Here is a 14,319-nt window from a genome sequence, read left to right as displayed (position 1 = left end):
CACAGAATTTTGCTGAGCGAACGCATTTTTTCATCCTATGTCACTTTTAAAAAGAAACAAGGTTTCAGGCTTACATATTGATGATATTAAGACCTTGAGTTCTCTGTTTTACAGCCTCACCATGGGCTTCTCATATGTTCAGTATCCTCCAAGGAAAACAAGGTGGCAGTTCCATAAAGACAACCGACAAGTGTGCAGTATCTTCAGTTGAAAAAAACAAATACATTTATCTAAACACTATACTTGGTATGAGCAAAATACCTACAAGAAAAGGGGAAAAAAAAAAAAAACAAGAAAGCTGTGTCCTGGAGGTCAAAAAGCATAGGAGTAAAATGAGAACTGCCAAAAGTTCAGTCTTGACAGCTGACAGGTCCTGAAACTTAGGAGTTTAAATTAAAACAAATGTATACTACTCTATGACAGTACAGAGAAAAAGGGAACTGACATTGCAGTGAAGTTGTCACACAGTAAGAATGAGATTGCAATAAAAAATAGTGTTAGCATGTCCACCTCAAAAGAAAGTAAACTTTCTGACTCAGTTTTCTATAAAGGGAATGACAGCAAAAGCCAGACAACTGATGAAAATCTGTGTGTAACACGAAATCATATTCAAGACAGAAGCAAAGTTTTAAGTCCTGGTTTCAGCTAGGATAGAGTTAATTTTCATCCAAGTAGCTGGTAGGGTGCTATGTTTTGGATTAGGATGAGAAGAGTGTCAATAACATGCTGATGTTTTAATTGTTGCAGAGCAGTGCTTACACTAAGCCAAGGACCTTTCAGCTTCTCGCTCTGTCCTGCCAGCAGGTGCAGCAGGAACTGGGAGGGGACAGACCCAGGAAAGCTGTTCCATATCATCTGATGTTATGCTAAACAATATATAGGGGTGGCTAGCCAGAATGGGGGTGGGCATCTGCTCAGGGATAGGCTGGGCATCGGTCAGCGGGTGGTAAGCAATTGCATTGTGCATCACTTGTTTCATACACATTATTAGTAGTAGTAGTAGTATCATTTTTATTATTATTTTCCTGTCTTTATCTCAACCCACAGGCTTCACTTTCCCGTTTGTCTCCCTCATCCCAAAAAGGGAAGGGGGAGGGTGAACCAATGGCTGTGTGGTGCTTAGCTGCTGGCCAGGATAAACCAGAACATTTGGTAAAATTAATTCAGACAGAATAGATAATCTCTCACCATTAATAATGAAACAGTTCACCTATAAAATGGGGAATTCAGTAGTAAGTCATTAAAAATATATATATATCACCTCAAGTGATCTTGTCACATTAAGACGAGGGGATCTGGCCTCAAGTTGCACCAAGGGAGGTTTAGGCTGGATATTAGGAGAAATTTTTGTACTGAAAGAGTTGTGAGGCATTGTAATAGGCTGCCCAGGGACGTGGTTGAGTCACCATCCCTGGAGGGCTTCAAGATATGTGTAGATTTAGAACTTACTAGCATTATTTAGTGGTGGACTTCAGTACTAGGTTAAAGGTTGGACTGGACGACTAGGCAAGAGCAACAAGGCTGGTGAAGGGTCTGGTGAACAAGTCTTACGAGGAACAACTGAGGGAGCTGGGCTTGTTCAGCCTGGAGAAGAGGAGGCTCAGGGGTGACCTTATCGCTCTCTACAGGTACCTTAAAGGAGGCTGTAGCGAGGTGGGGTTGGTCAATTCTCCCACAAGCCTGATGGCAGGGGAATGGGATAAAGTTGCACAAGGGGAGGTTTAGGTTGGATATTAGGAAGAACTTCTTTACTGAAAGGGTTGCTAGGCATTGGAATAGGCTGCCCAGGGAAGTGGTGGAGTCACCATCCCTGAAGGTCTTTAAAAGACGTTTAGATGTAGAGCTTAGGGATATGGTTTAGTGGAGGACTGGTTAGTGCTAGGTCAGGGGTTGGACTAGGTGATCTTGGAGGTCTCTTCCAACCTAGATGATTCTGCATGACTTAGAGGTCTTTTCCAAACTGGATGATTCTACATTTTTATTTTCTCAATTATATATATTATGCTGACACTCTTGGGTAGAGAAAAACTGTGGTCTTGGCAACTTTAGAGTTATTACTCAGAGCTCTACAGAGTATAAGTCTCTTAAAGAACTTTGAATGAAATAATATTCTGAGATGAAGAGGGAAATGGAAAAGTGTGATAAATACAGCATAGCTTTACCAAGGTAAATAGAGAGTTTGGTAGTAAAATAGTTTTATTAAAAAGGTGAGATGCAACCAATGTAACTTTTATGGACCTCAGTATCGCATTTGTTATTAAACCACATAAGGATCACAATTACATACACAGTTGCATAAATAAGAGATTGGGAGTGATGCAAGTTTATAAACTGGGGAAAGAATAGGCTGAAAAGAGATAGCATTATATTATATGGAAAAATGAATTGATAGGTTGGGGGAAGAGAAGGCTTCCTATTGAAATTTCTCAATGTTGCTTCTTACTAATCATCTTGTTATTTAACATTTTTGTTAATAACTTTGGCACAAAAAGAAAAATGTGAAATTTGCTGATAGCATGAAATTAGGAATATCAATTTCGAGAAAGTCCAGGCTATTGTACAGGAAAAATAGATGAATAAAAGGACTGGAAAAAATAAACATGAGACACAAATGTATGTATATAACAGACTAAATAACTAGATTTTGTGCTATAAACCAGGGGACTCCTCAGTTTGAAATGAGAGATATTAATTGTTCATAAGACAGCCATGAGACCATACAACACATATACAACACATACAACAGCACCGTAAAACAATACAAAAGAAATAAAGAAAAAACTACATATGTAGTCCTACTATGTGTCAGGCTAGATAGCAAAGTGTTAATATCATCAAACACTGATGAGGTATTGCTTAAAATTATAGTGTCACCTCTGATCACTCTTAATCAAGAAAGATGTATTCAAACATGGAACGATCACGTGGGAAAGTAAAGAATTACTCTGTATGAGCAACTAAGAAGCAAGGATAATATAGCTGTTATTGCTGCCTGTGAGTACTCATAAATACAGAAACCTTGGATGAGATTAATTTAGAGAACATCAATATAAAAGAAATGCACAGAAACCTTCTATTGATAACTGTAGCTTGAAAGTTAGAAATCCATTCCTAAATATCTAGAAGAGCAAAGTTTCAGAACAGCCATGCAGAAGGACAAAGAACTTAATCTTCTTAATCTTTAAAAAAGCTCAGTATGCTTATCAAATCAAGTCAACTAGAGGTTGCAGCCCTTTTTTTCTTTTTTTTCCTTTTTTTTTTCTTTTAAAAAAACACAAGGTAGGATTTAGGGAGCTCCAGGAAGTTCTTCCCAACTTTGCATCCTTTTGTGCTATGTTCCTACACTAGGGTGGAAGAAGCAACAGCGAGCAAGTACACCAAATAAAAAGCAAACAAAGAAACAAAAACTTATGTTACAGATACTTATTGTTTGTAAACAAAATGAACTCAAAAATTTCAGAAGTCAATAAAGTCACTTCAGGTATATGCGTTCTGATAGGTTGTGTTCATTTACAATTTCACAGATGGAACAAAATTATGTACAAGTATCATACCTTTGATACTTGATTTTATTTGTTTGTAGAAATCAAAGGCCAGGCAGTGGTCCATGCGGACAATTTGCATACTAGCGCAAGGGCAGAAGGAGCTATACAATGATACCTATGCTGCATAACCTCACCTGAGGCACCCAGAAGAACCCTATGTAGTCTTCATCGTCCACCAGGGCTGGCCAAGCTGGTACCAAGTCCCCAGAAGAGTGGAGGCAAGGACACCCAGCTGGACTCAGGAATCCCAACAGTTTCCTGGGTTGCCCTAAAAGGGGCATGAAACTTCTTAAAAAGAAGTTCCATACGGAAACATGTCATCCAAGTATGGTCAACATGAACAGCAAACCAAGAGGGCCAAACTATGTGCTTTCGTAGCAACAACGGCTTCAGCTTCTAAACAGGAGGAAGAGTCATACTGCTTCCTCAGCCTCTCTGCTCTTTCCTCAAGCTAACTAACAGCCACACAAGGACCTGGAGCAGCAGTAGTGCCCCATCCAAACCCAGTCCCAGGGTCCTTTGAGAAAAATTTGCCAGATCTGCCAGAAATATTCCTCAGGCAGTGTTCAGTCCATCAGCCACATCTTGAACCATACAGACCCCAGATCATGGACTTTTATGAAGCAAATTAAGTCTGTACTCATACCAAAACCCTGTACAACCTGGTGAGACCTCTCGGTGAGCATAAAGATGTTGGAATCAGAGGGCTGGAAGAAAATGGGACTTACAGCCCTACCAGAAGTATTATTTGCTGACCAACTTTTTAAAAATATAAAAATTGCACATATCAGGGGTCTCATGACCACTCTGAGAAAAATAATGGTTTATTTGTTGATGTTTCAATTAACAATCTTGCTGCACTTCATGCAGCCACTTTCTGAGGCGGATTATAAAAACAGGTAATTTGTAACAAATATTGCATTCCCAAAAAAGCACTTCAAGTCTGGGGCTGTTCTTTTCTACCCATGTAGCTTAATTATTTCATTTTTTCTAAAATAGAAACTGTACCTAACATAAATATGCTTCAATTCAAATTTCTGCAGTACAATTTACTGTGGAAATATCCTTGGTAGCTTCAAATGTTCACTCCCCTGATAAATGTCTTACATTCACGGGTCTATGTCTTTGTCTTCAGCTTGTGTTGCTTGGTGTTGTGCGCTGGAGCTGTTCTATCTGCCGCTGTCTCTTTTGTCTGTTGTTCTCAGGAATCACTGCTCATCTCATTTTTGTATAGTGCTCTGCTTTTCACATGGTGTGTGATCTTTATTTACGTAGAAATAATTATGTAAAGCATATTTATATGAAAACATCTCACCCTTGATCATAACTCAGTATTTTTTACAATTATTTTCTTGGCTGATCCATTCCCATTCACCGAGCCTGCTTTTGTCTGACTGAAGCCAATTAGAAGTTTATGGCCAAACTGAATGGGAACTGTTGCTGTTGACTTAAACGGGTACAGTCATCCTCTGTAAGGGCTAATTAGTCAAGGTAAGAGACCCAGTACTGCTACACGGTTTCTTCTAGCAACTATGACTACGGTATTTCGGTGTATTTACTTCTGATTTTCAGAAAGGGCATTTTTCAGAATTGCTATATAGTACCCAAGGGTGCAATATTTTTCCTGTAGCTTTGGGATCCTTTTTTTTTTGGCAATGATGTCAAATTAAAAGCTAAAAAAGATTCATATGATTCCTATATTTCTGCTAACTGTGCAAGTCCTGTAGCAATTTGAATTAATTATCCTTTTTTCAGTAAGTATTGAATTAAGGGCATAATTATGATTCCCAGAGGATCTGATTATAACCATTGTTTAGGCTGCTCAATGTACTATTTTATTGGCATAGTTTAATCTTGTCACAAGCTGTATTTTTCTCAACTTAGTAAGTATAGTCCTTCACATTCAAATATCTTTTTCTTATGACATTATTAGCACAACAGTTATTCACTTAACTGCAGTAGAACCTTAAAATCCAATTCATGAACCAGGCCTCGTTGGTTAAGTATTTACACAGAATAAAAAGATGACAGCTGACCCAAGCACCTTATCATTTAACTGTATGCTGCACTCATGGGGAGACAATGCTGACGATAAGCATTTTTCCCAGCGCTCCAGCTGCCTATCAATTCTTCACTCAGTAAAATAGCTATTTTATTCTATTTCCTTGCTGTTATTTTTTTTAATTTACTATTTCCATTCTCATGTAAATGAAAAAAATATTATTTCATGGCTAACCAGAAGCCTACTAAGATGGTTTAATCACAGCTCGTAAAGTATACTATTTAATGAATATGCCATACAATCTCATGTTTACACACTCTCTTTCGTATTCCACTGTTTTCTGGGGTCGTAGTTATCCTGCTGGCCACTTGCCAATGGAAGCACAGAATAAGCCCACTATAATGCTGAATAGTTGCTGTTTGTGCCTGAATGGCATCACTCGAAATACACAGGACCTATCTGTCATGATTTCGTGTGGTGGATGGACAAAAATATTATGTTTAATAAATTGGACAAAAATATTATGTTTAATAAATTATGTTATAATAAATATTATTGTAATATAATATTATAATAGTAGAAACAAGCTGCACTGTAAGCCTGCAGATGACAGAGTATTCTTCCCCTCTCTGCCCAGAGCAAAATTATGATCTCTCTCGCTGAAGAGTATTGGTACCAGGGAACACCTTGTCCTCGTTCATGTCCTTCCAGCTACCTCCACTATTTGCTACTCCAGCGATACTCAGTGAAATATTTGTCCCCTTTTTAGCTGTGACAAATGAAAACTTGTCCTAACTCACATTTATTCAGCACTATAATATTCAGTTTCTTAGCATGGTGCATTTACTGAGACCCCTTTGCAGCAACATCTCCAACAGCTCTGCCTCTCCCATGAAAGCAAGTAGGCTGGACTTTTAAACACCTAACCCTAATTCTATGCATTTTGTTCAGTCAATACTAAAACAACCAAATTGTGCCTTCAGAGGGGCCACTGGCCACCCATTTGTTACATTTCCAGACGTGCACATTTTCGGACACTCGCAGCTGATGCTCATTCAGCATGAGAAGAGCTTTCTGTAAGTTTGGTAAACCTGTAAGTTTGGAAAACTTTGGCAAACTTCTGCATCCTTTCTCATGATACCTACAAAACACCCAACAGTGATGGGGCTGCTGATGGTTCAAGAAATTAACCGCACTGTTTCGCTGCATCCCCTCTTCTGCCTGCATTATTTGCTGCTTCCTAATTCAGATGATTTATTTATTTTTGTTATTATCTGATGGATATATAGCAACCAAAAGCATGATGCTCTGGTCCAAAAGCAGCAGCATCATGCTGCTAAACAAGCAACCACTGCCCAGCGGGAGAAGGGAGGCAGGGGAAGGAGCCGGCAAAGGTTTCTCCTGCCCAAATGCCTTCTGCGTTTGCCCAAGCGCCAGGCGGGGACATCCCTGCCGGCACCACCTGCGCTTCTGTCTCAGCCCGAGCTCCCTCCTGCGACACTTTTCGCCTTCGGACCTCTTGCGAAGCCCTCGGGCACCTGTGCGGGCGAGGAAAACTCCGGCTCCCGCCCGCCACCCGGGAGGCGCAGGCTCGCCAGTGGGTCCCTGCCCGGCCCGTCCCGCCCCCGGCCCGTACCTCAGGTGCAGGTAGTGCACCAGCTTCGTCACCACCGTCACCATCCCGCCACCGGGACGCCTTCTCCGCCGCCGCCGCCGCCCTGGGATGCTCCCCGGGGCTGCCGCCCTCCTGCCCGCTGCCCTCCGCCCTGCCCCGCTCCGGGAGGCCGGCCCGGCCCGGAGGCGGAGCCGCCGCCGCCGCCATCTCCCGCCCCGCGGCCTGGCACGGGGCCGTGAGGATCACCCTGCTCCAGCCCCCTGCCATGGGCAGGGACACCTCCCACCAGGCCAGGTTGCTCAAATCTCTGTCCTTGAGCACCTCCAGGGATGGGGCATCCACAGCTCCTCTGGGCAGCGTGTGCCAGGGCCTCACCACCCTCTGAGTGAAGAATTTCCTCCTTATATCAAATCTCCCCTCTTTTAATTTAAAGCCATTACCCCTTCTCCTATCACCACATTCTCTGACAAAGAGTCCCTCCCCAGCTTTCCCGTAGGCCCCTAAAAGTACTGGAAATATCACATATAAATAATCTCTACATAAATCTCCATATAAAACACACATATAATCTCTATAACTGTTGGATTGGGATTATTGAGAGAATTCTGTGGTCTCTGTTCTGGAGATCAGGTGGTCACAGAGCAGATGATCACAGTGGTAACTCCAGGTTTTCAAGTTATGAATACTAATTACATCCTTTCTGCTGCACTCCAAATTGAGACTATCCATTCAACCTAATTCTGCCTTTCTCTTGCATCCATCCTGGACATCGAACCAGGCAAAAATCTCAAAAAATATATATGTGAATTTAATTCAAAGACGGTCATAATGCACGCATTAACTTGTGAAAGGGAAGGTTGCAAACAAATATATACTTCATATTTTCCATCTCAGAATGCTTGATTTATAATAATGACTTATTCTAATGAAGCACTTTGTTGTGTTGATAATATTCAACTCAATTCTAGAATTCACTGAAACTCTAGAATTAAAGAGAAGTCACAGTACATAAAATGTTCCTAGTTCACCAGTATGTATTTTGGGACCATAGATAGCTTAGAAATAAGTAGGGCCACAAAGACAAAACTCATAAGTTTGATGAAAAATTAGAAGGTTTTTCCTATAAGTAACAGTTTGGTCACCGTACCCTTCTGCAATAAATTGGGTACTGTAAATCATATTTCAGTGTTTTCTAGGAAGAACTGACTGGAAATCCCCATAGCCAGTAAGAATTTTAACTCAGTTTCTGGTTTGCTGTAGTCTCTAATCCTTTCCATCTGCACATTCTTGACAATATCAGACTCAAGAGAAAAGTGTGTGTAATTTTTGTTGATGAGTCAAAATACAGAGATTCTGTAAAGATAGAAGGAACTAGTTAAAAATAGATCCTTTTTGTAGCTGCACTGTATAAATACTGCTATTTAGAATATTTATAGCCCCTTCTACATAAAGCTTTATATACCAGATCCTTGGGCTTGTTGTTTTCATTAGTGACTATTTTCCTCACTACACATTTTTTCTGTACTTTCTGTATTTCTCAGCTCATGTCAATTACATCTCAAAAATACATGCACTTCACTTGCTAACTTGTCCTCATGTCCTTCATGCTGCCTTACACTATTTACACCTCTGCTCCATCTGTGGGGGAGAGGTAGTTTCACATCTAGTAGATGTAACATGGCTGGCTTCCTCTTGTACTTAATGATCCCCCTTTTCATCCTCATATTTGTTCTTAGCATTTGTTATTTCTCACCAGCATTCCTAAATTAATCTTTAGCTGCTAAGTCTACTCTTGTAGTTATTCTCATAATAAATCTGTGTGGAAAAAAAAAAAATCAAAAAGATGAAGTAGATGTTGTATAGCAAATCCATTAGCATAATCCACAGAATTACAGAATCACAGAATCATCTAGGTTGGAAGAGTCCTCCAAGATCACCTAGTCCAACCTCTGACCTAACAGTAACAAGTCCTCCAAAGTGTTTTTTTCCCAAAATCATACGAATTATCTCACTAGATTAAAAATTCAATACTTTTTCTTTCTTTCCTGAAAACGTTTAGAGTTTCCATGGAACAAAAAATCTGAAAAGTCTGGTTTGTAATTTCTAAGTGGATTTTAGATATCAAATGTTTAAAATTAAATGAATAAAGTTTAAATCTTAGGGGTTTTGTGTCACTGTGCTTCGTTGTTGTTGTTGTTGTTGTTTTCTTTTACTCCATTGCTTGAATTTCTTTCTTTCTTTATTTTTTTTACATTACATTCTGTTGTAATTCAGTAGTCAACAGGATAACATATATGTTTCAATAAGTTTCTGCCAACAAATCTCAATTTAAAAAAACTTACCTTGAAACTTTTAGATTTTGTGTAATCATTATCTTCTGGCAGAATGTTGCTCATCAGAAAGTTGTAAATAATTCTGAAAATCAGAAATTTAGCCCTCTATTTTCACCATGCTAAGGATGAAAGCAAACCTTTTTAGAATAAGATATTTGGTCACACATAGTGGACAGCTGAGGCATAAGCTGCCGGAAAGGGAAAATTAATACCTAATCCTATTAGTTAATAGATGGCTTTCTCTGAGCTGTATCATCATATGTTCTTTTTACAGTATTTAATTGATGTAATATAATTCTTTGTTTTCACATTCTTACACTTTTGGCTTGTAGACCTCTTTGTGATGTGCACAAATCAGCAAACCTCGGCATATTGCTAGAGTCAGGGGTAGTGACTCGAAATAGAAGACCAGTGTAACAAGCATAATTAAGGGTACAGAATTTGAGAAAGAGCTGCTGTCTTTTGAAGTCACAGCTTTGCCTGCAGAGGAAATCCTTGAGAAAGGATTCAAATAAGCTTCATGGAGCGAAGAGGTACAGTCTGTATAAATATATTCTCCATCAAAATGCACTTTGAGTATTGTCAGAAGAGTTCGCTGACTCTAAAATGGATCATGTGATTAAGATTAAGTGTCAGGAGAATATAGGAGCTATCAGATGTCTTGAGCATATCATGTTCTAATACATAAAAGAATCCAGTTCCATCTAGAGAATTAAGCGTTCATAATTTAACACAATCTATAGGCAAAACTCCAGAGAAGAGGCAAAAGAAGTTTCTGGTGACAAAACTTGTATTTGGCAGCTTGAAATTATCTGCATTTGTGGGGCTTGTGTCCTTTAGCAACATTATAAGCCCTAGGATTTGCGTGAGATTTAGTTTTGATAATTTTGAAATACACTTTTCTTTTTTCCTCCCAACAGAGAAAGCAGGCTTGAGAAAAAATACACAGCACAAACTAATAACATTAGCACAGTTCTCACTGCAGCTTCAAAAAGAACAGTTAAGATTGCAATAAAATTATACGGCATTTGTACTGCTGTATGAGATACACAATCTAGTAAACATATCAGCAGTTAAATGTCAGTTTCTCAATCCGTTCATTACTCGGTCTGTATCATGGACAATACTTATGCATACTTGATCATAGGCAATACTTAACATGAGTTTTATAATTTGCTTTCTTTAAGCAAGCAATTGTGTATTTCAATTTTTAAAGTGAAATTATAGGAAGGTATATGCCTTCCTAAAATTCTCACCAAGTATCTATGTGTTTTAGTTAAGAATATGTGGAATATTTATTTCCTATACTATTTCTGACCTATATGGTTATTTGTTGTTTGTCAGATATCATTTTCTGCCTTATTTACTTCCAAAACCAACCAGAAGCAGTGTGAAAAGGATACTCTAACAGTCTTCATAGAAAAAGGCACTTTGTAGAAGAAAAAAAAAAAAAAAAGTGCAGTTTCAAGGTAACAGCAAGACATCAATTTTCTGTGTTAGAAATTAACATAATGTTTTACATAATGATCCTCTTTGCTGATCATTAAAATAACATAGTTACCTCGGCAACTGGAACATTTTGCAAATGTTATCTAGTGATACATAACACATTCTAAAAATATATGTAACAAATAAAGTATGAAACATTATCATTTGGGAAGAATTATTTTTTCAATAAAAATACCTTCTAGTCTAAGCAGATTTTTGTGAGAATATTTCAGTTTAAGGTAACTTTGTTTTTCAACTAAACTGATTTTATGTGCTTCAAACCTGAAGACCTGTTGTTGCTTCATTTCATGACAAAGGAAAACAATAGCTGGTTTTCACTTACAACTTGATGTTTTTTTCTTTAAATGTATCGTTGGTAAATGTTTAGAAAATAAAAATTATTCCTACGTCAAGTGTTGCAAGTTTAAAAAGCTCCAGAAAATATGACACGCTGAAAAGTCAACTAATGAATTAGATATAGAGAGTTTACCATTTTAAATCTGAATGCATCCACTGCCTTTCCAGACCTCTCATTCTCTTCTTACTGGTACCCATGTGAGCCTCACCGGCATAACTGAAATCTAATGTGACTGAAATGAACAGTCATTGACACTCTTGACCCCCTCTCTTTTTCAAGCAAAACTCATTTAACTGTGTTCTCAATTGGTTTTGGCTGTCTTAAAACTAATTTTTGTGTAGAAATGATTTTCTGAAAAATTTTGCCCAGACCTAGTTACCAACACATCTCCCATTAGAGAGAAAATTGCTCCCAGGTATGCAATTTGGTTCATATCCTCCAAAATCTTTTTTGCTCTCCCTAGGTACTGAAGACACTACAATCTTGAAACACCTTGTGCCATTGCCCCTTGCTGGCTGATCTTCTCTGTCTTGGGAGTGTATTAAGAAATACTTCCCACTTCTGTGGGAAGTCACATTTAAGAGGTCCTTTGCTAGAGTATTGTCCCAGTGGAGATAATGGGATCTTTGCTATTGGAAGTGGCAGTGGGCTACAATCACTTTGCAAATCCACAGCAAATATCATATCAGGAACATAATGAACAGGAAAGGCCAGGCTGTGACTATCTTTGATTTAAGACCATGTCAGCAAGAATCTGAGTGTACCTTTGTATAGTTCTTAAAAGCTCCAGCTTCAGTTACCATCCTTGTATTTGATTGCAACTGTTTTCTAGGGGTAGATAGCCTTAAAATATTGGGGTCTGGGCTTTTACTCAGGTTTTGGTTGCCCATAGTTTGTGTCCTAGTATTGCTTCCAGATCCCCAGTCCAGCATCCTATATGTCAGGATATATGCCAGGCATATATCTTCCCCATTGCTTGTCCTTGTTTGCAGAGTACACCCGAGTATATGAACTGGAAGACAACTGTAAGATGTTTATTTGGTCCCCTGAACTGGAAAACGGACGGAGTAGGGTGCAAGTCCATCTCAAAGCATGCTTGCCCTATGACATAGGTATAATCACCTAGGTGCATCTGAACAGGAAGGCACGCCTCCTAAGGGATCCATATTATTCATCCTGAACAGAGGAGAGTTGGGGCATGAGTCTGTGTCTTAAAATCACAGTCTCACACTAAAAGGTTTAAAGCCAATAATAAAGGTATTAATTACATCATCAAATTTTATAGCCATTCCTAAGACCTTTATCCTCTCTGACATCTAATGAGAGAGTGCCTGCTGTCTGGGGCTGTGATTAGCTCACAAAAAGGAGAGATTAGAGTATTAGCCATTACTGAGCAGATGGATCATTACATAGGATCTTAAGCCAAGAAATAAATATTCTAAGTAAGTCACATTTAGAAGATACAAAATATTTAAATAAAGTGTTAGATACCTGTGGAGATTAACGAGGATCCAACTTTTTGGTGTGACAACACACATACCAGAAGACAGAGTGAAAAATGTATAAGGCATTCACATCGTTTCTCTGGTTAATCAAGCTCTCTCAGTCACAATGACTACTTCTACTCAGGAGTCTATGGGCCATAGGAATCTTGTGCATGAATATCTATTTTAGGAGACTGCAGTCAGGTGACTCACGTACCTATTGCTCTTTATCTAGTATTACTCAGACTGTTACCTGTATTTATCAGTGTTGCAGTTGTTGGGATTTTTAGTACACAAATAATGAGTACAGTAGGTTTTTGCTTTGCTTGCATTTTTAAGTTTGGATACAAAGAAGGTGGTTGATAAAGTGTTTTAGAGAGATTCTAAAGTGTTGTAGAGAGATAGAAAAACCATGGGCTTAGTCTGAAGAACTAGCTCATTACTTCAATGTGAAATTGTAAGCATTTAAATCTATATTTTTAGGAAAATGCCAACTGAAATCATTGCATTGTCTGTACTGTATGGTTTTATGTTTGGCTGTGTTTACAAGGTTGAGTCAGTTTGTTGGTCCCAGAACAACTTCATGAAGTGGTTTGCACTTTGACATTACATCAAAGGCAGTGCTGTTAGAATAGGAATAAACTGAGAGTCTCAAAAAAAAAAAAAAGTATTCCACTTACATTCTTTGTTATGAGCAAGACACCATTTGGGAAAAGAGTGAATACAGAGCCATTTAGGGAGAGGACTGAATTGAGAAGAACTATAATCTATCTCAGTTGGTGGTTGGGAATGACGGAAGGGAGTTTGTCTCTGAAAAGAAATCTTAAAATGACTTTAAGTATGGTGCTTTTAAAGTATGGCATTTCTGCACTGTTCCATTGGATTCTATAGCTCATGTTTACATGTTCCAACTATCTTCCCTGCAAACTCTGCCCAGAATCTCAGAGTGGAAGTGGATAAATTCTCCCTCTGCATGCAGTATTTTCTAGAACTACTAATCGGAAGGAGTTAAATAACCAAAGACTAAAGATATGTCAACTCAATTAGTCAATATTCCTGGACCAGGTTGAGCCAGAGAACAGAGAATACTGAAAATCCTGGGGCAGCAACCACAGATTAAATCAGCGATTATAAGGATATCTTTGGATGTGGAGACTACTTTTCCTAAAATAATGTAGACACAAGCAAAAAACAGACTGTGACGTACATGTGGCAGTTGTATTGTGAAGTTCCAGTGTTACAAGCTCAGCCTGCAAGTCTTTTTTTATTTCACTGATCTTGCCCGTTTCTGTGTGCTCCTTTCCTGCTTTCATTGTTGCTTTTCCATACATGCCTGTTTTTTGATGTCCAGGTTGCTTTTCTTGTAGTCTTTGGCGATTCTGTTGTGAAACACATAGAAAGCCCTTCTTTTCCTCCAGAGGCTCTTCTTTCCCACCTGTCTTGACTGTTATCAATTAATCACATACAAATTGCTCATGTGGGTCACTTCTTTAT

The 14,319-nt window shown here is 38.8% G+C and overlaps 1 protein-coding gene across 1 annotated transcript in view; it reads right to left on the bottom strand.

Moving 5' to 3' along the window:
• Positions 1-7,315, bottom strand: part of ARHGAP18 (Rho GTPase activating protein 18) — a 91,286-nt gene extending 83,971 nt beyond the window's left edge. Inside the window, exon 1 of the mRNA XM_068677462.1 lies at positions 7,184-7,315. Coding sequence (XP_068533563.1) covers positions 7,184-7,227 — 44 coding nt within the window. The 5' untranslated portion in view covers positions 7,228-7,315. The remainder of the gene's footprint in view (positions 1-7,183) is intronic.
• Between the last annotated feature and the right edge of the window lie 7,004 nt (positions 7,316-14,319).

Source organism: Anas acuta, chromosome 3 (genome assembly GCF_963932015.1).
Source record: "Anas acuta chromosome 3, bAnaAcu1.1, whole genome shotgun sequence".
In the NCBI taxonomy this organism is placed as follows: domain Eukaryota; kingdom Metazoa; phylum Chordata; class Aves; order Anseriformes; family Anatidae; genus Anas; species Anas acuta.
The sequence above is the reverse complement of the archived record's forward strand: the minus strand, read 5'-3'. Positions and strand labels throughout refer to the sequence as shown.